At 54.7% G+C, this 20106-nt stretch overlaps 5 protein-coding genes across 5 annotated transcripts; 2 read left to right on the forward strand and 3 right to left on the reverse strand.

Moving 5' to 3' along the window:
- Nucleotides 1-195: 195 nt before the first annotated feature.
- HER10_EVM0005376 (uncharacterized protein) lies at nucleotides 196-1499 on the forward strand. Its single transcript, XM_035474997.1, has one exon. The coding sequence runs from the start codon at nucleotides 366-368 to the stop codon at nucleotides 1302-1304; it is 939 nt and encodes a 312-aa protein (XP_035337202.1). The 5' UTR covers nucleotides 196-365; the 3' UTR covers nucleotides 1305-1499.
- A 93-nt stretch (nucleotides 1500-1592) lies between these two features.
- HER10_EVM0002625 (ABC-2 type transporter) lies at nucleotides 1593-5508 on the reverse strand. Its single transcript, XM_035472331.1, has 4 exons — nucleotides 5094-5508; nucleotides 4885-4997; nucleotides 4520-4816; nucleotides 1593-4467 (listed from the first exon to the last, which is right to left on the reverse strand). Exons 1-4 carry the CDS (start codon nucleotides 5243-5245, stop codon nucleotides 1784-1786), a joined length of 3246 nt encoding a protein of 1081 aa, XP_035336990.1. The 5' UTR covers nucleotides 5246-5508; the 3' UTR covers nucleotides 1593-1783.
- Nucleotides 5509-7407: 1899 nt separating this feature from the next.
- On the forward strand, nucleotides 7408-9357 carry HER10_EVM0010779 (aminotransferase class I and II; the record flags this gene model as incomplete). The annotated part of the gene is made up of 3 exons (XM_035480228.1): nucleotides 7408-7911; nucleotides 7969-8622; nucleotides 9301-9357. The coding sequence occupies 3 exons, from the start codon at nucleotides 7408-7410 to the stop codon at nucleotides 9355-9357; spliced, it is 1215 nt and encodes a 404-aa protein (XP_035337656.1).
- A 540-nt stretch (nucleotides 9358-9897) lies between these two features.
- Nucleotides 9898-13035, reverse strand: HER10_EVM0002000 (uncharacterized protein). Its single transcript, XM_035471731.1, has 2 exons — nucleotides 11738-13035; nucleotides 9898-11658 (listed from the first exon to the last, which is right to left on the reverse strand). Exons 1-2 carry the CDS (start codon nucleotides 11846-11848, stop codon nucleotides 10390-10392), a joined length of 1380 nt encoding a protein of 459 aa, XP_035336938.1. The 5' UTR covers nucleotides 11849-13035; the 3' UTR covers nucleotides 9898-10389.
- Nucleotides 13036-17094: 4059 nt separating this feature from the next.
- Nucleotides 17095-19800, reverse strand: HER10_EVM0011546 (uncharacterized protein). Its single transcript, XM_035483150.1, has 3 exons — nucleotides 19035-19800; nucleotides 18622-18788; nucleotides 17095-18496 (listed from the first exon to the last, which is right to left on the reverse strand). Exons 1-3 carry the CDS (start codon nucleotides 19070-19072, stop codon nucleotides 17241-17243), a joined length of 1461 nt encoding a protein of 486 aa, XP_035337720.1. The 5' UTR covers nucleotides 19073-19800; the 3' UTR covers nucleotides 17095-17240.
- Between the last annotated feature and the right edge of the window lie 306 nt (nucleotides 19801-20106).

A 20106-nucleotide genomic window follows, 5' to 3' on the forward strand; every position in this document is an offset into this window, starting at 1 on the left:
AACCGCCGTTGCACCGAGGAGCCAATGAACGATGCTACAGGTGAGAAGGGGGTGTCTCCCCAGCTGCAGCTCCAATTACACGCCCCCAATGGCTGGCCCTCTTTTTTCCATCTTCCTCAGAGACCGGGAATCTCAACTGAGCAAAGGAGAACTTTGGAGCGCAGAGCTGCTACCCATTGCACACCTGAGCGTGCACCTATCCAATCCAGGGCCGCCCTCGAGAAATTCTCAGGTTCAACCATCCCAACAGCAGAGCAGCTTGCCCATCTCAAGCCACGAATTGACTCCATTCCCAATCCCGCCTGCCGACAGCCCTTTCACAACCAGGCGACTACGGCCCCGAATACCCCATTAAGCCGGCCGCAATGTCGTCACGATGCTCCTGCGCGCGGCTGACGCGCCTCCCGACCACAATCGTCCCCAGACAAGCCAACCTCAACCTCACACGACCCTTCTCCTCTACGACGGCCCAGCTCAAGGTGCCCCCCCAACACCCAGACTGGATCAAGGTCCCGACGCCGCCCCAATCCCAGGCCTCTGAGGAGAAGCCCCCCATCATCAAGGGCACCCTCCCCACGCCCCGCGACGTCTTCCCAGCAAAGGAGAACGATCGCAAAGTCCAGCCCGAGTACCTCCTCGAGACCGCACCCGCGCCCACCAGCGCCTCCTCCACGAAGCCCGCCCCTCCCGGCTCCCGCCTCGAGCACCGCCGCCGCATGGCCGAGTCCCGCCGCGAGAACCTCGGCATCGCCCTCCAGGGGCTCTACCAGCGCAAGCAGGAGGGCGTCGAGACCGTCACCGCCGAGAGGCAGCGCCGCCTCCGCGACCACCAGCGCGCCGCCCTCGCCCCCGAGCGCGCAGACGACCGCCTCACCCGCGGCTCCGTCCTCTCCTCCCTTGTCGAGTCCGCCTCTGTCGCGCCCAACAAGGACCGCTACGACCAGGCCAACGCCAGCAAGGCGCGGACGGCCAGGCTCGCCGCCAAGAAGAGCGAGGCGAGACAGGACGCCCTCATGGAGCTGTACATCAACGCCTCCAAGTTCATCGTCACCGAGGAGGAGCTCGGCAAGCATCTCGACCAACTCTTCTCCGAGGACTTCTGGAAGCGCCAGGGCAAGTCCATGGCCCACGACGCCGACAACGCCTGGGACGTTTGGGGACAGCCACCGACAGTGCAGTCCATGCTGGACGACATGCTGAGAACGCAGCAGCGGGCCATCGACTTCCAGACGAGCGACCAGGACAGGACCGTCAAGAGGCAGAAGTCGATTGCCGAGGAGCTGACGGGCGGCAAGATGGAGTAAAGGGGTTCACACGTCAGAAATGGCCCGCCGCTCAGCTTTGGAGAGTCGGCACATTCGGTGGGTTGTATCAAAAATATCAAAATGGTGTTTTGACCGTTGTAACATCTCACATTTGTACGTTGTGGTGGCTTTGGGTCATAGTCTCTGCATATCACCATACCAAAATTTCGGTTGCAGGGCCGCCGTAGAGCGCACAAGTCAACTTGTACTACTATCAATTCTCTGTAGCATTATAAAGCCATCAATGTCAAACTATAAACGACATGACAATCCTCCAACGCCGTGAAGCTGCCCATATGCACATTGACAGATTATTGCCATTCGAAAGGAAACTTGCTGTATGTATCTCTGTGTGTGGTCTCTATGAAATGACCCGAAGCTATTGCGGCTCTTGCTACAGTGGCCGTCACGCTTGTATTCTTACAATTGTATACCAAACAGCGCCTGGAACGTCGCCTCGAGTTGGCCACGCACGATGATCATCTCTTCTCGACAAGAAGGAAGTGCATGGCGCCATAGGCAAGAATAAGGAAGACGACTCCAAAGGTACCGAGGCTGACGACATCGGTCCAAAGAGCGTCATTGTTGAAACCGAAAGAGCTCAAGATGGCGGCTCCAGGAACAGTGATGTCCAGGCCATACTTCTTGTCCACCAGTGTGAGTTGCAGCACCTCGTTGACAATGAGCGACTCAAAACCGTAGTGGAAGATAGACAGCATCTGGAGCCAGAGAGCAGCCTTGGGAATGGCGTTGTGGTTGAGCAGCAGACCAGCGAAGAGCAAGCTGAACAACATAACCAAACTACCAATCAGGTTGGCTACTCCACCGTCCTTGCAGATAATGCCAATGAAGAGGCAGATCGCAGCGGCAGCGAAGTTGAATAAGACCAGAACGAGAATAAACTTGAAGAAGTGGCTGGCATCCGGAACCAAGCCAGTCATCGGGTAGATGATGGCACCCATGAGAAGCGGCGGAATGATTCGCAATGGGATAATGTCGAACAAAATCTTGGCAGCGAAATAGGTGATGGGAGAGTAGTAGCCGTTAGCGCGCTCTCGCACGAACAAGAGTCTCTCAGTGGCGAAGACGTTCAAGCTGGTCAGAGTGCTGAATCCGAACAAGGCCAAGAGGAAGAAGAAAAGACCCAAGCGATTCTGGAAACCCGGAATATCATCAGTCAATCCATAGAACAAGTACCCAGACAGAACCGCGAGGAGGATGGCAATGGCGTAGTGGGTCAGCATGAGAATCGGGTTCCTGTACAGGTTCTTCCACGTGCGTTGAGACAGAATGATGAACTGGCGGGTATAGCCAACGCGTACATAGCCCTTGCCGATGGCGCTGATGTGAATGTTGGGTCCCTCGGGATTGTAACCGTTGGCATTCTGTCCATTGGCGCCCTGAGCAGCAGTGATGGATTGCTGGATTTCATCGTGCGTAGAGCCGGCGATATCAGACTCGGCGAAAGATCGAATCAAGACGTCGAGATCAGTTCCGTCATATGCGGCAGGGGGAAGGTCGTGAGGATCTTCAGCATTGGCTGGCGGGACAAAGCCGGATTGATTCTGAAGCTTATACGATCCGACATCCTCGCCTCCGGCATCCGATGAAGCAGCCGTGTCAACGGTGTTCTTGCGGCGAGTGAAGAGCTCTCTTTCTTGGCGAATCTTGACGGAATCACGGCGGTGGTTCTTGGGACGCGAAGACGAAGACTCAACAAGGCTGTCGTCACCGATTGAACCGCCAGAAATGCTAGCGATAGACTTGACTGCAGTCGTGCTGCTGGGACCCAGGCTGGCAACGTCGGCGTTCAGAGCTCCATCATCTTCCAAAGTAGAGGCACCGGCGTGCATGGTGAGATCGACCAGGTAATCAGCAATGTTGAAGCCTGGAGGGCACGAGTAGCCAATGTGGTCGAAGTAAGCCTGGCACTGAGAGAAAGGTCCCGAGTAAACCGCGCCACCACGAGCCAGCAGAACAAGTCTGTCGAAAAGTGCAACAATGTTGGACCGCGGCTGGTGAATAGTGAAGACGACAGTACGCTTGTAGTTCTTGGCGAGCGTGACGAGGCATTCAATGACATTGAAAGCGTTGTAAGCATCCAAGCCGCTGGTGGGTTCGTCCAAGAACAGAATAGACGGGCTCGTAACGAGTTCGCAGGCAATGCCGACTCTGCGCTTCTCTCCACCAGAGATACCTCGGCCTTTGCCTTCCTCAGAGCCGATGAGAGAGTCCCGAATGTGGTAAATGCCCAGCTGCTTCTCAACTTCGAAAACGCGTTGCTCCTTAGCAGCACGACCCATGTTCCGGGGCAGGCGAAGAAGGGCACTCGTCAAAATGGTCTCGTGCACGGTCAGGGTAGGCAGCATGGTATCCTCTTGGTCGACAAAACCGATGACGTTCTTGTATTCGATGTCGGTAACCTTTTCACCGTTGACGAAGAAGTCGCCAGAGACTTGACCTCTCTTGTTCTTTCGTGCGAGGATATCGAGGAAAGTGGTCTTGCCAGCTCCTGAGGCACCCATAATGGCGGTCACCTCTCCGGGATGGGCCATACCCTGGATGTTGTTCAAGATTCTCTTTCCATTGAGCTCGTAGGCGACATTCTCAAAGTAGAGAGAGGCAGGCTTGTGATCAGCCATGAGCTTCAAGCTTTCGTCGTCGGAGTCGTCCAGAGCGATGGCGCCATACTTGAACTGTCGGCGAGAGAGGTACCACGTGAGGAGGATGACGGCGACAACGAAAAGGGAGCATGCGGCGATGATACTGGCGATGAGTGGGGTGTTGATCTTCTTGACCGGCCTTTCGTAACCTGGGACTTCGGTGTGATACAGACACTCTCCAGAGCGACAGCTCAGTTGGATGCTACTGTCGCCGATCAAGGACAGAATCAGGTCGTCCATGGCGGGCTCTTTGAAGGCGCAATTGTTGACGCCTCCATTCTTCTGCAAGCACTCGAACTCTGCAGGGCCCTTGATCTCCTCTACCAAGAATTCGCCAATGTCGACGGAGCCGTTCTCGCCACAGAGCATGCGGTCTGGAATGCAGTCGCATTGGATCTTGTTACACTTGTAGTCAGTGCTGTTCTGGCTGTCGTTGATATCGGCGTTTGAGCTGCACTCGTTCAAATGGCAGTAGAAAGATTCACGTTCATCGACCCAGACTAGAGCAGGTTAGCTTGGTCCCTGTTCCAAGGGTACGGACGACAGGCCTACATTGGAAATCGCAGCTGCCCTCTTCTTTCTTGCAGGTAAAGGTGACTTGGGGGCGCTTCTCTCCGAGAAGGTCGGTAATCTTCTTGTTGGTAACATCGCAGATTTGGTAATTGTGGTTGATGACCTCGCCGTTCTGGTAGCAGACACCGCCCTCCTTAGTTTCCATGAGGGCGTCGCAGGCCTTATTTTCTGTGCAGACGTTGCAGTTGATGCCGGTCCAGCCGTCGTCGCATTCGCAATTGTCACCGGTCCGTCGGGGTCTATCGGTGTTGTCGCCACGGGAGAGAGATCCGCACACTATGGAGTACGTGTCAGTGATGCGCCAAACTTGTGCGACTGCAGGGCGGGGGAACGTGTGGACGTACGTGGATCGAGACAGTCATCGCCGCCGAAGCCCTCGGGACAGCTACATTTGCCAGTGAAGTCATTGCAGCCGGCAAACTGGGTACACTTGTGGGCAGGGAGAAGACAGTTGAAGCTGCGCCAAGGATGTATATTAGCATTGGGGGCTTGAAGGCACAGGCGATGGCAGCTTGATCGCGAGATTGCGACCTCTCGACGGAAAAGCACTCACCATGGAGGACAATCAGAGGGCCGGTCGTCGAGTAAGGTGAGCTGGGCACGCAGCATGTCGGCCGTGGTGGAATAGTTGCGCTGAGCGGAAGCCAGGACAGGAAGACATGCCAGAGCCCCGATGAGGAGGCTCCTCAAGGCGGGAGGAGCCATGATGGGCGTGTTGAAGTGGCGGACTAGACACCGAGTCGGATGCCAGTAGATCAAGAGTGGTGGTGGCGGGAGGGATGTCGATGTCAAAGGAAGGTGAGGTGTATGTTGGGAGCAGATCAGAGAGGGGAGAAAGAAGGTCAGATCATAGACAGGACTGAACTGGACCCAACGGAGATGGACACGGCTGCGAACAGAGCGGCGGAGGATGGAGGAGGAGTGGAAGCTCTTGGCCTGCGGGAGGAGGCGTGTGAAGCAGACGTGGATGACCTGCGCTGGACCAAGGCACCGAGCCGATAACAGAGGTACTACCGGCCGATAATAACCCGTAGCAGCAACAGCAGCACCCAGCAATCCAGCGCCCAGCAACCAGCGACGCGGCTTGCTGGTACCTTACTGCGGTACGTACCCGCACCCGAGGTGTCTCCAGCTGGACGGGACGGTCCAATCGTGAGGTGGCGGTGGCGTCACAGTGGATAACTCTGTAGGAGACGTACCTCGACAGGCTGGGGACCCCACTGTGCCAGTCGGAAACATGCATCAGCGTCCCGTGGGGTGGCTGAACCTACCGAGTTCGTACCGCAAAGAGCCTGAGGCTTCAGGTTCGTTGACCATGTGCCTGGGTACGTATTCGTAGATACCTACGTCCGGTGCCTTTCCATTGCCCTTAGCACATCCTGTAGCTCAATCTGTCAGACTTCTTCTCTTGTTCCCCAGCGGCCAAACCCCCGCCGTTTCCCTCGGTCAACCAGTTCCATGGGACGGGACGAGACAAGCCGCTAAGAATAGTCTGACTCTTTGTTCCCCCCTCCCTCGAGTTCTCGGTGCCTATCTACTGAGTAGTGTAGATGAGTAGTTACCTCAACAGCTTAGCTCATGCCGTCTACTGCCCAATGCAGACAAACATACAGGGAAGACGCCTGCCAACTGCGAGATCCATGAGCATTACACTCTGCGACCTTGCACTTACCACCAGCGACGTCGCCGTTGAAACACATCGATACAATGCGATTGCACATCTAAGCGTAAAGTCAGGCACCAGGCATGTCCATCTGCCACCCATCTGACTTTCAGGTGGATCTGCCACTCGTGGTGTACTCCATTCTCACATACTTCGACTGGCCGAATCTGAAGGGATTATGGTACTTGATCTCGAACAAAAGATAGTCCATGGGCACAGTTCAGCAGAGTACAGACGATGGGATTCAGCAGGGATTTCAGCCAGTAGCCTCACGAGCAAAGTCGAGCCTGACGAAGTATAGCTGCAGATGATTCCTTCAACACAACAGATTATCATCTTCAGCTGTGCCAATCAAGCAGAATTACTCAAAGGCTTCTCATACACGTTTTGGCTACCTTGGAACTAGAAAATGTCACCGGAACTGGCACTGACCCGATACGATACGATACGATACAAACAACATATCATGGGCACACCAAGAGCTAACATCTAGTCTATCTTCGTTTAACCTCGGTCCTAGTCATGATTCCTTACGTTTGTCACTGAAGCTAGAAGCTCCAGCCACAGCTGATCTCAGCTCGAGCCGATTTGATCTTGTTGCTCTACCTTTGCCTTTGCTCCCCGCATTGAATGGAACCTCACTCAGGTACCCAACATCCGCGGCATTATGCTTTTCTCCAACAACCACAATCCCATGCATCTGTGCCCGCGGAGAGTCTTCCTAGTGGCAGACAGTCTTCAATGCGTACCCTGTTGACGGGCCATTGGCATGCGTTAGGCCCGGGACGCCGCCGTCTGCTCAGAGAGTCCAATGTTTCTCTGAGCAGGCCGAAGACGCATCCCGTCCGTGCTGATACGCGGGATTGCCATTAGTCGCCTTATGGACGGGGTCGGAGCAACTGTGCGAGTGTGTTTGTGTGTATTTGTCCATGTATGTATAAGCAAAAGTGACCATGACTCTTGTTTGAGATCTCAGTTTCCCATAATCCCGCCAGCCTTGGCATTGTGTCAATCCAACCCGGCGCAAATCGCAAACGTCTCGCTCCTCCACGATTCCCCTACGCTATCATCCCCCAAGCTTATTGCTGACCACTAGACTTCTTCTACTCGGCTCAGTTGTCATCATCCTGAGCCACTCATTCATCGCATCCCGCATCCCGCATCCCGCACAGCTTGGCCCCTCTTCCCCTCCCCCACCTTCACAATGGTCCGGATATCGGCCTTCGACGTGGAGCAATGGATGGACGAGTACGAGACCACCCCAGGCTGCCTCAACATTGCCGAGACCTGCGCCGCCTCCGTCTCCGTAAACGACCTAGTCACCCTCTCCGAGGATAAGCACGCGCCCGGCCCCGTCGACCTCTCCACAAAGCTAGTCTACGGCCCCATCCGCGGATCCGCCCGGCTCCGTCAGAGAGTCGCGGCGCTCTGTAGCGGCGCCGGGGCCGGCTCGGATGACTCAACTCCCGACGTACTCTGCGAAGACGACGTGCTCATCACGCAGGGCGCCATTGGTGCCAACTTCCTCCTACTGTACACCCTGGTGAACCCCGGCGACCATGTCATATGCGTGTATCCCACGTACCAGCAGCTCTACAGCGTCCCCGAGAGTCTCGGCGCAGATGTCTCTCTGTGGAGGCTCAAGGAGGAGAACGGGTTCGTGCCGGATGTGAGCGAACTCGAGGCCCTCGTCAAGCCCAACACAAAGGTAAGCCTATCTCCTCATCCATGACGACGGCCCTTTGGGACTAACTCCGTTCATCAGATGATAATCATCAACAACCCAAACAACCCAACCGGCATCCCCATCCCAACGCAAGTTCTCGCCTCCCTCGTCGCCTTCGCCAAAGCCAGGGACATCATCCTCTTCTCAGACGAGGTCTACCGCCCCCTCTTCCACAACCTCTTCTCCTCCTCAAGCGGGGACGCGGATGTGCCCCCGCCCCTCACAACCTTCAACTACCCCAAAGTCGTCGTCACAGGCTCAATGTCCAAATCCTACGCCCTAGCCGGCATCCGCATCGGCTGGATTGCCTCCGCAGACAAGTCCATAATCCAAGCCGTCGCCTCAGCACGCGACTACACCACCATCAGCGTCTCCCAAATCGACGACCAAATCGCCTCCTACGCTTTGTCACCACCCGTCTATGCGCCGCTTCTACGTCGGAACGTCGGGCTCGCCGTTACCAACAAGGCTCTGCTTGAAGCGTTCATCGAGAAGCACAAGGGCGTGTGTTCCTGGGTGAGGCCGTTGGCGGGGACGACTGCGTTTATACGCTTCACGCACAGGAGCGGCGAGCCGGTGGACGATGTGCGGTTCTGCTTGGATGTGTTGGAGAAGACGAATGTGTTTTTTGTGCCGGGCTCAAAGTGTTTTGGTCATGGGAGGGACTTTAAGGGGTATGTGAGGATTGGGTATGTATGTCATACCGAGGTGCTTGTGGAGGCTCTTGAGAAACTCGAGGCGTATATGCGTGTAGCGTTCCCGGAGCAGTAGGTATCTGCTTGAAGACGTTATGCCATGCTCGGCTATCCGAATGGTCACGCCAATTTGACAATGTAATCAAGTTTTGCTTAATGTGATTCTCAGTTCTCATACCTCATACGTTCTGTGCTGTTCAGGCAGTCCATGAACCTGTTCTGCTATCGACCTTTGTGCCTCGGAAGCTTTATCTTTATGTTGTTTCAGGAAATGGCAGATCTGCTGACCCAAAGCTCTCGCTACCTCATCCAATGAGTCCTGACTCTTCGCCTCTGCTTGTCGATGGGCGTTGCTAAAGACGAAAGCCACATACCGCCGAGATGTCTTCTCACCTCCCATGCAGAACGCTCGAATTGACACACATCTCTTCCCACCGCCATTTCGATACCTTACACCCACCTAGTCTAATTCTATTCATCTCTGTGAAGTAAATATAATTCTCGGTGAAGGTGTAGAGAGACCCTAAGGCTCTCCATGTCATAACCGGAGGGATCTCAGAGGACCCAGCTTTTGTCTGGTATGCCAGATACCAGGCAGATATCCTCCATGAGGAAGTCTGGAGATCTCCAACGATTTACTTATGTAGGAGATATTTCTCTGTAACTGATGCAAAAGCCACTCATTTTGATTGAGCTTGGAATCGTGCAAAGAAGAAAACATGATTCACATTGAGATCATTGGTTGTAGAAGCTCTCACTACAAGACGTTGCGCGCGGTCTTCCTGACACTCGCAAAACTTATTCTACAAGTCCTGTTGAAGGATATTTCACCTGAAGCCGACATACCATTCCTCTGCCAATATTCCCATCAGATAGATGCCAAACGGACATTCCTATCCGTACGTCTGCCTTTTTTCTCCTCGTATCTCCGTATGAAGCATCACAGAGGGTACGTTATCAACTTCCTAAGCCATGCTTTGGAAAACAGGCTTTGGTTCTATACTTGGATTCCTGAAAGCACCCAGCCACTGACAGCAGAAACTGCCAGCCGCAGAAGGGTAAGCATAATTACATTCATTCTCTCTGTGCTCAGAATTCGCTGAAAACTCATTAATAGTCTCAAGGCTAGCGCAATCCTTGAGAGCGATCGTGTTTTTTTGCTGTGACTCTTGTGTCAATACTGCTGAAGACAGAGGCGCCTGATCGGTTGGCTGGTGCTAGTCTCATCCAAATATATATATATATATATATATATATATATATCTCAGGCATACTCGCCCTTTCATCTGCCGTAGTGAGCCTATCTACCTACACTCAACATCTAAGGCATTCGGGCACACTCTGTCACTGCTCCAGCCGTGACAGAAGACACAACCAATTACCGCAAGATCATCAATCAAGATTGTGTTCTCTTATGGACGAAAAAATGACAAGCCATTCCTACGTTGAGCGCGTAGGCTACAACTGTACATGGCACAGCAACTTCTCTAAAAATCGCTTTGGTATCCTTTGCACTCGTTCAATCCGGAACGAGGTTCGCCAAACGCCGGTATCCGGTATGCCGGAAGACTATTATACAAACAAGATTCAAGACCTTGCCTCAGGAGGGCAAGCGCCCCGTCCAACCTGGATGTGTTTTCACCCTTCAAGACCTCGTATATACCAACAAGATAGTCTCCAGGCGTTCATTCGTTTGCAACAAGCTCATTGCCTTCAGCCGTAATCATCAGATTGAATATCGTTCGCGCGATCCCCGCTCAGGCCGTCACCTATCGTCGTGAGGCCTGGCACTGGAAGGTTCTATCACAATTTGCGGCACTTGCTGCAATCGTAAACTAGGTAGTCGTGGTACCCTTGAGCTCCGGCGCGAGTCTGCGGAGTTGTTTGTAGTCTGCTCATCTGCAGCCAAGTCGGCCATGCTCGAGGCAATGCTCTCCGCTCGTTGCTGGGCAGGGCCGGGGTACGTCGGTGGAGGCTCAGTGCCAGGTTGAGGGGTATTGCTCCTGGACCGCTCGTCATCCAGCGAGACTTCGTCGTATCCAGGTGGAGAGTAGATGGGCATGCCAGCGTCTCCTACGTCAGCTTCAACGTCCGGGCTAGACCCTGCTCGGGTATCTAGGCGGGGGGTATCTGGTCGAGAATTCGCCCGAGATCTGGAAGCGAATCCTGGCGAAGGTAGGTCGCTTTCGATGCTCATTACAGAGCTGCCTCTCCTGTGGTTCATGGCTGATCCGGCGCCAGATCGGATTGAGGTGGCCGCAATACTGGCGGAGTCTGACAGCAGCCCCATCCTCTCACTCTCATTGCTGTTGGCGCGAAGTCGTGTACCATCGTGACGAGCAACACCGAGGTCGGCGTAGGAAACACTGGAAACAGCTCTCTGACGTTCATTCTTCAGGCGTTCATGTTCTTCTCGGAGCACAGCGACGACGCTGTTATTGCTGGCAGCCCGAGCTCTGGATCGGATGTTGTCCAGAGCTACAAAGTCGCCACGTTCCCGAGCTTCCCGGCGCTCCACCCTCCGCTCCTCCCGCTCAGCAAGCTCTTGACGGCGGGCCAGGCGAATCTGGTAAAGAGCCTCCATCTCCTGATCACGCAGATCCTCCTCTGTCTCTTCCGTGGGATATTCGATAACCACATCAACACCACCGCGTTCACCTTCGCGACCCAGAACTTGCTCAGTTTCGTTCGGATCAGGTCGGTAAGCAGGCAGCGTCATAATCGAACGAATCGAAGTATTGCGGTTGACAGCGCTATTGGGAGACCGGGCATCGGCCTGCGACTGATCGGCCGAGGCATCGAATGCGACAGAAGAGGGGCGGGATCGACGGCGGTCGGTCAGTCGCTCGGTAGAGGTGGAGTCTTCATCCTGAGCCTGGCGGTATCTATTTCTGCCACCATTTTTCAATATTGATTTGAAAAAGCCGCCGCCGCTAGGTTTCTTGTTGTTGCCGCGGGTAGAGCGCCGAGATGCGCGGAGGGAAAAGACGACAAAGGCGATAAAGATGAGGAGAACCAGTACAGCGAGGATGACCTTTGGCGGTATGGCGTCAGCGGCTTAGTCTAGGGTAATGGAGGACGGGAAAGAGCCCTTCATGTGTCTTGTCACTTACAATTGTGGTAATTTTCCTGCCGTCGATTTCTTCACGACGTTGCAATGTCGCAGGGTAGCCGGTCTGGAAACCGGCGGAGAAGTCGAGTGGTATTCGCATTTTGAGGTACATTGCGTGTAACGAGCGACTGGATTTCGACAGAGTACCGAAACGGAAGGGTCGGCGGTTTAAGGTCGAGAGGCGCTGGAGTTAACGGCGAGGCGGATTAAGGCGGGGCGTCCCAGCTGCGCAAAGCGAATAATAAGCGTCAGGACTGGGACATTGAGACTCGGTAATTGCAGGGACGCTTATGGGGACGCGTTAAATCGGAGACGAGAGGATGGCGATGCAGATGATGGTCGAAGTGTTGTGGACGTGGGAGAAGTCGAGAGGTGATGTGGGAGAGAAAGAAGGAGGCAAGCAACAGCAGTCGGTTGATTTGGCGGTTGGAGGTGAGATGAGGTGAGGTGAGGCGAGAAGACTGACGGGACCAGGTCCAGGCAAGGTGCAGATTGGTACTTGGTAGGTGGTAGCGGCGTCGTGGTGGTAGTAGGTAGCACAGGGTCAACCTCGAAAGGTCCGGGGGTCCAGAAGCTGGCGGCGAGGTACGTATCCGTGCCCGCAGACTGGGTGTAAACTTGTGCCTCGTCTCTGTGCGCAGTGCTGTGCAGCGCAGTGGGACTCGGTGGTGAACGATGAAGGGTCCTTTCGGGTGGGTGAGTGGGTTTGATGGATCCGGGAACCTAGGGTGTGAGCTTTGTGAGGCTGGGAGGCACGGAGCAGCAGGTCGGTGCCTTGCCCTTGAAGTGCTCTGTATCCGTATGCGTGCTTGGTCTTGGTCTTGGTCGCGATGCAGGAGGGAGGCGGAGGCGGAGGCGGATGGGCGAGAGGCAGCAGCGTTGCTGGATCGGATCACCGCTGTCGATTGTCTCTTGGGTTGCCTGAGTAAGGTAATCAAGGCGGGTATCCGTAAGCGTATTGCGTGTTGGATGTTGGACGTGGGACGTCAGGATGACCAGGCCGGCGTATAGTGGACAGTTGAACAAGTCATGTGTATTGAATGATGGATTGTTTGGCGTTGTTTGGAAAAAGCTGGAGTGATGTTGGTTGCAGAACGTAGTAGGTAAGGAGAAGAAGACCAGAAGGAGGAAAGGTGAACGGACAAGGTCTCGGTTGATGTCACGGTCGAGGTTGCGGGTGAAGATGAGGACGAGGATGAGGACGAGGATTGCGGGTGCCTCAGCGCAGCGCAGCAGGACCTGGGTACGTACTGTGTGAGGTGTGAGGTGAGGTACCTTAGAGCTTCGACGGAAGGCAGGAGGCAGGCATGCAGGCACGAGAAGGAGGCAGGAGCAGAGCAGGAAGCAAAAGTGGATTGTTGCAGCTGCCCACGGCCGCGCCTGCAGCTGCTGTTGCAATTGCACCTCACTCAGTCTGCGGTTGCCCTTCCCAGCTGGACTCCGAGGCTCCTTCTCTTCCCAATCTCTCTTCCTGACATCTTTGTTTGACAGACTCACTGGCTCTCACTCTCTGGCCATGTTTCAAAGGTACTTCTTCAACAACCCACTACAACGTGAGAAACGAGGTACCTCGCACAACAAACATCCTCCACTCCCCCCTCGAGGTGGGCCGCCTCGTAGCTCACCTTAGCGTCGCTCGTGTATGTTCCTTAGTGGGTGCCGGCGGCGGGAAGAATCTATGCGCTAACCTTGTCCAGGTTCCACGTTGCTCTGCGCGCCGCCCATCCCGTTGCAACTCTGCTCGAGGACGATGCAAGTCGTCGCGTCCTCCCTCTCCAATTCTCTGATTCTCTCTCTGAGGAGTAATTTCTGGTGTCTCACGTACGCAGCTGCACTGGACCCCGCGGAACGGATTCGAGCCAACAGCAACGGCCTTTGCTGTCAATGATATCAGACAAGACAATCCCGACTGTTCTCAATGCCGCTCCGGGTAGACATAAGATGGCAGGCCGACCGAACCGCCCATGAACCAATGAACCAAGCTATCAAATGTTTTGAGTTTACCCCAAATCAGCGAACGCCGTTCGTCGAATCATTCTCGGCGTTTTCCAAAGTACCTATCCGTGTACATGACACCGCCATACCTACCTACTACGCAATCCGTACTCCTAACAGGAAGACTATCTGCAAACACGGCCTGGGCGAAACGTGAAGGAGAAGAGGCCTGTCCTCTGCGTCTGTCAAACTTCACTTGCAGAGCAAACAACGAGTCTTGTTTCTCCAATCAACCCCTTTCCGCACACGGCGTTCGGCCAGACCAACTTGTCTTTCTCCGGGGTTCACTGAGCATCAGGAGCTTCCATCCAAATCACCATCTGACATCAATCACCCAAGTACGAATGCCAAATCAGGACCATCCATACATCTGCAGTCAACATTCGAGCCCATGGCCGCTGCGTTAGACACCTCTCAGGGGCCCCAACTTTCAGTCAGCCCAACCCAGACCATCGGGGCGTGAGGCAGTGCCCAGGGCAGGGCGGTGTTGGTGTTGGCGCCTGTCTTGTCAGTGGTCACCCGCTCTGCGCAGGCACACAGGCTACGGAGACATCATCCAGATTGGCGCTATCATCATCAATGGCGATCCCATCGCGCCGGCAGCCATTCCTTGAGGCTTGACGTGTGGCTTGCGGCTTGCTGCAACGGTGTCATTCGGCCCTAAAGCTTCTGGCCCACGAAATGTCAAAACCCCCCATCAGCTTTGCTCCATCGACTTCCCCGTTTCCTGTCTTGATTTGGGTCCACGGGTGACATCAGACAAAACCATCTCTCACGCCTGACGAGTCGACGATAGGGTTAATCTGTCCTTGACAAGAAGTTACTGCTCCCGCCCCTTCTTTTGATTTCATGCCCTAGGGCAGTGATTTCGCTTCCGTCGCCTGCCGTGTCACGAATTTAAGCATTAGCAGGGGCCTCCTCAGGAACGCCGTCGCTATGCCATGCCGCCATCCGGCTTGGGCTTTTCGATTGACTGGAACCCACTTGGCCAAGAAGTCTGAAGAACTCGAGCGCTGTGTCTCCAGTTTTGCCCGGTAACGGTATACTATTTCCAGCAACAAGCATCATGGCCCAGCAACAGTGCAACGAAAATAAAGCAACGTCGACGCACCAGCCTCCAGAGGATAGTGTAGAGCAGCTCTCACCAGCCACCGACTGCTTCCCTCTCAGTACAATATGCGAAATAATCTGCTGCTCTGCCACAGCCCACAGACATGGCAAGCTGGCAGGGTTCCCCGGGACAGGTGAGATAGCGTGGGTAGGATGTGACTTGTGAGAAGATTAACCGCCAACATTGGGGCTGCCTGGCAGCTCGCGAGCCAGTCGAGGAATGGCAGGGATGCCCCGCGGTCTCCAGCACCGCCTCATCTGCATCATGATGACCATGTGGCTGGGGACGGAGGGGCTACCGCCTGCGTGGGCTTACTCCAGCGCTGCAAGCAAGTCAAGTCAGCCCAAATGCCTCGCCATCGTCATTCTTCGAAGGCTGCCGCAGCCCTTCTCGAAGACATATCTTATATTCTGTTCTTCAGATTCAGTCAAATGGTTGCGAAATCAACACCCAGAGACTGATACACGGTCATCAAGACTTCCTTGAGGGCGCAACGCTATTCAGGAACGAAAGCCCAGCTGCTATGCAAGTCTAAGACAGATGCACTTTTTGTCTAAGACATTTCTGCACGCCGTCTTAAACCACCCAATCGCCTAGCCGCATCCTCTAATTCGTCCACCTTCGCGAGTAGCGCTGACAGGACTCAAGGAGAGAGAGACGACTGGCCATTCTGCATTGCCTGTAGGGCAGCCGGCCGTGCCTCGGGTCGGACGACCTAATAGTTAGGTCCGTTGTGTCAGCTCATTGGAAGACGCCGTCCAGCGCAACCCCCGCGCGAAATCTGGAATTATTCCGCATTAAGGATAAGGCGAAGCAACGTTGAATCGGTTCTCTCAAGGTGCCACAATCTTGACTTATACGAGCTGAAGCTTGGTCCCAATTCCTCTGTCAATATTTTCAAGGAGAACGAATTGTCGTGTACGGAGTATCCGAACATATTTGGTATTCTACTTGACGAAAGACCCTGCAAATGAGAAGTACCAGAGAGCCTGGGAAAAGAGAGGCATTCTTCTCCATCATATGAAAAAGGCAAGACGCTATCACACCTGGCAACCCCATCCCGCTGTTTCACGGAGACCCATCCACTGTCAGCTGCAGCTATCGCTCGCAGGATTCATCACCACGCATTGCGTTCTGTATCATGAATCCTACCATTCCTCCACCACATGCCGAGACCAACAAAGCCTCATCACTTTGCCACTTGGAAGAAACTGGACCTGGGCCGTTCTGACGGAGCGACATTCCGGCCCCCAAAAAGTCGCGAATCCTTCCCCGGGCGTGCCAGGCCACCACGTTGTCAATCGCCATCCGTGCATGACGTACGGGATACAAGTGCCGATCGACAAAATACTGTGAGATTGGTGTACTTTGCTTGCTGCCTGCGCTGCCCATTCATATCAACCCAGAGACGGATGCTATTCCCGATGAAAATCGCTATCTGCATCAATAAGGTAGTAAACGCGCTTGCGTAGTGGATAGAAAGCAATATCATTCCCGCCTTTGGTTTTGGAGCTATCAGAAAGAATGCTACATCGGTAAAGTATTTGAACCGAGATGGTATGGAAATTGTCAATAGCGCATGTAACGCTCCGCTGTTAAAGTAAGACTGTTAGCTCCGAGGGCAAGATCATAGGTTTCAGTCTCGTCTTGCTCGTGAAGTATGCTTACAGGAAACACATTTATGAAAACCCGTAACCTACAAACTCTCCAATACCTCCTCCTATCCGGAGAGCAAGCATTAGGGCTCTTCTTCTCGGGTTATTCGCATGTTTCTCCCAACATTCAGCCTCAGCGAGCAAATTGCGACGGCCGAACCGCGTTCGGATATATGCTGTGTAGAAGCTAATTACTCAAGGCTTATCACACGCGGCCAGGATCTTCGCCAACGGCATGAGAAGCCTCATTCTGAAGGACGAAATGCTACTACCAGGGTGAGGACAGAGTGATTGATGACGGCTCATTGGCTCCTCATCATCGTTGGGAGCCTAGCACTTTGAAGTAGTCACCTTCTTTCAGCTTCACCCGTTTGAACAGAAAGGGTGGAAGTGGAGAGAGAGGCAAAAGTGCATACCGGTCTAAAGACTCTGTAATAAATGTCCAGTCTCCCTAGTGAGAATTGGGTGAAGATGCCTCATTTACTGGAACTCCGCTCAGTATTGATGATGTTTGTAAGTATACATCCAGGCAAGAGTCAACTACTCGGCAAGGCACGCGGCATGCGGGATATTTGCGAACATGAGAATTATCTATTGAGGTTGCGTACTCAATGATCAAACTACCTAAATCACCCAGGATTGCTCCCCCCTTATGAAACCAGAAAAAAAAAGAAGAGAAATCATCCAAAACATTAGCCCCCGCCCCCTCCCCCTTTCCCTCACATCGCCATCACGTATCCTACTCACCCAAACTTCTTCTCAAACTTCCTAAACATCCCCGTAACACCCTTCTCCAACCTCCCAACATTCGCCTCCAAACGCCCCGACGGGTCCTGCTTGCCCGTGTACCCCTTATACTTGCCCGCCTCCACCTCCGTAGGCCGATACGCCTGCTGGTGAATAGAGTAGTCGAACGCCCCCGGCTGCTGCTGCTGGCCGCCCCCGTTACTACTGCTATACGAGTACTGCGAGAACCCACCGGGCGGAGGCGACATCGGCGCCCCTGCAGCCGGGGGCGCGGAGGCCGCAGTCGTTGCTGAGGGTGGTGTCGGGGGAGTGTGGGCGGCTCCGGCTTGCGGTTGGGGTGTTCCATGCTGCACCTGCGGTTGAGGTTGTTGAAGTTGAGGCGGCTGAGTGGGCGGCGGCGGCGGCGGCGCGAAGCCAGGGGACGAGGGGAACGGGCTGCCGTTCGCGTAGGGGTTGACTAGACCAGGAGAAGCGAGGCCGCCGTGTACGGCTTGCGCCGGCATCGTTGCCGCGCGCTGGAGGACGGGCTGGCCTGGGGGACCACCGAATTGCGGCGGTGGGGGAGGAGGAGGGAGGCCGATTCCCCCGTGTCCCTGTGCGCTCTGGAATCCGGGAGGGGGCACGAAGCCCGGTGAGAACGGAGCCTGCGCGTCGTAGGCGACCGCCGCGGCCAGGGGGTCCGCGACGCCGTCTTCGGGGGGCGGGGTCTTTTCTCTGTGGCGGATTGTTTCTGGGGCGGCCGGGGCGGCGGGATTGTATGCCATTGGTGCGAAGCTCGCCGGCTGTTCTTGTTGTTGATGGGCTGGTGGTGCGGTGGCTACGGCTGAGGTAGGTGGCCCTGCGAACGCTGAGCCGTTTTGCTGCTGCTGTTGTGCGGAGGCACCTCCTCTTGGAGAACCGTAGTTCGGGTCCGATATCGCGACGTGTTCTAGCTGTTGGACGACGGAGCTCACGGGTTGATGTTGTGTGTGCTGCTGGACATGGTGCTGGTGTTGCTGCTGCTGCTGAGGCTCGTCGAGGATCTCGACCTGGGCGGGCGGGAGGACGAAGCGGATGCCGTTGACGAACTGGAGGGCGTCGTCGGCCTTCCAGAAGTAGATGTCGAGCGAGTGGAGTTTGTAGTGGTACTTGTTCTGGTTCTGGGGGTCGTAGGTGGGCAGGTGCCATTCCATCTGGTCCGTCGTCTCGCCGACGATGAGGGTTACCATGCACTGGTGGTTGTACGAGTATCGAACGTGCGTCTTGTCGAGGACTGTGAATGTTGGTTAGCGGACGTGATACCATGTTAGCTCCAGCTGTAGCTGAAGCTAGATGTGGAAGCTACAGCTTCAGCCTCAGAGAGAGCTCTCGGAGCAGGATACATGGGTTTCTACACACATCCGTCAAAGGCATCTTGATCTTCGGTGCCGGGCTGGTTGGCAATCTCAATGCGCGCGCGGCGGTCGTTTGCGTTTTCGAAAAGGTAGACGTAAGATCCCTTGTCGAAGCGGTGGTGCGGCGGATTACTCGTCGGTGGGCCGTAAAAGTAGTGAACGTCTCCGAAGCTGTTGAGTGTTTGAGGCCAGTCAGCAGCCGCCATCTTTTTCTATATGTATGCGCCGCCTTTCTATGTGCAAATGGGTCGCAAATCGCAAAATCACACGTATGGTTTCGAGTGTGGGTGTCGAGAGCCAGAGAGAGTGAGAGGGAAAACAGGCGAACAGGACCAGGTAAGAAGACAAATGCGAGCTATTACGCTTCTTTGCAACCTTTTCGGAAAGACAGAAACCAAGAAGAACACGAGAACTCACAGAGTAGCAACGTTTTCCTCTCCCGGCCGGGTCGCCATTCTCTAATTGTGGGATTACTGCGAGCAGCCCCTCCAAACCTTACCTTACCTTGCCGAGCTTCCAACAACGCCAAACAAAGGAAGCTCCAAGAATAGCTTCCTTGCCTTCTCTCTGTCCAAGGGTTCGGGACCACTCCCTTGGGCCGATGATCCGATTGACAAGCACCAGAGAGGCGCGCAACTCTCTCGGGGGTGTGTTGAGCGTTGGCAAATTGTTACCCCGCCTCGGTCAAGGTAAAAGGTAATGTAGCCAAGGGCGGCAGCAGGTACGAGTAGAGAACCAACAGAGCTCTGTATTGCAGGCGAAATTGGAAGGGAGACGAGTTTGTGTGTGTGTGTGTGGCACCTGGTTATTTCAGGAACAAGATGAGTGAGAGGTGGAAAAGGGGAAAAGAGTTTCGTTTGAGGAGGAGGTGGGAAAGATGGACTGTCTTGCGCCGAGGGTGTCGACGTTTTGTGTAGCTTGCTTACTACCAGAACAGACCAGTCTTGACGATCCAAAGCTGTGTCTCTCTCTCTCTGCTTTCCTCTCGTGTGATCAATCACCCAATACCCCTCTAGCCCTCTTCTCTCTCTTTATCTTGGTACCACTCAGTAGCCAGACCGCCTCAAATACCCCCTCCTCCAGTGGCATGAGCAAAAAAAAACGAATTCGCAAATGACAAAAAGGAAGAACCAGGCACGCTACCTTACCTTGGGGGTCTTGCTTCGCAAAACGCCAATCAACCCAATTATCCCCGCCATTCTCCTCCAAGTCCCAGAAGCTCCCGAGCTAAGGTAGAGACCATGCGCGTGCCAGGCCCTGCTTGCGTTGCGTCTGCTGTGAAATACATGGGTGGTGAGCTGCAGCTGGTCGCATCGACTGGTCAACTCGGCGCTTAGAAGACGTCGGGGACAGCCAATCAGGAGCTCCGGCCGGGGTTGTCTACTGCGAGGAACGGACAGCGACGGGAAAGTGCCGTCGTCGGGGAGTGGGGTCCGATGTGCGCCGTGGAGCATGGACCTTTTTCTCAGATAAGATAAGGGACGGTGAG

Source organism: Colletotrichum scovillei (assembly GCF_011075155.1).
Source record: "Colletotrichum scovillei strain TJNH1 chromosome Unknown Contig00002, whole genome shotgun sequence".
NCBI lineage: Eukaryota > Fungi > Ascomycota > Sordariomycetes > Glomerellales > Glomerellaceae > Colletotrichum > Colletotrichum scovillei.

Coding starts and splice junctions, on each gene's coding strand:
- HER10_EVM0002625 (XM_035472331.1), bottom strand. CDS start 5,245: ATGGCTCCTCCCGCCTTGAGGAGCCTCCTCATCGGGGCTCTGGCATGT. Junction 4,817..4,884: donor CGATGACTGTCTCGATCCAC/GTACGTCCACAC, acceptor CGTACTCCATAG/TGTGCGGATCTCTCTCCCGT. Junction 4,468..4,519: donor GGGCAGCTGCGATTTCCAAT/GTAGGCCTGTCG, acceptor AACCTGCTCTAG/TCTGGGTCGATGAACGTGAA.
- HER10_EVM0002000 (XM_035471731.1), bottom strand. CDS start 11,848: ATGTACCTCAAAATGCGAATACCACTCGACTTCTCCGCCGGTTTCCAG. Junction 11,659..11,737: donor GCAGGAAAATTACCACAATT/GTAAGTGACAAG, acceptor ATACCGCCAAAG/GTCATCCTCGCTGTACTGGT.
- HER10_EVM0011546 (XM_035483150.1), bottom strand. CDS start 19,072: ATGGCGACCCGGCCGGGAGAGGAAAACGTTGCTACTCT. Junction 18,789..19,034: donor GAGGAAAACGTTGCTACTCT/GTGAGTTCTCGT, acceptor AACACTCAACAG/CTTCGGAGACGTTCACTACT. Junction 18,497..18,621: donor TCAAGATGCCTTTGACGGAT/GTGTGTAGAAAC, acceptor CAACATTCACAG/TCCTCGACAAGACGCACGTT.
- HER10_EVM0005376 (XM_035474997.1), top strand. CDS start 366: ATGTCGTCACGATGCTCCTGCGCGCGGCTGACGCGCCTCCCGACCACA.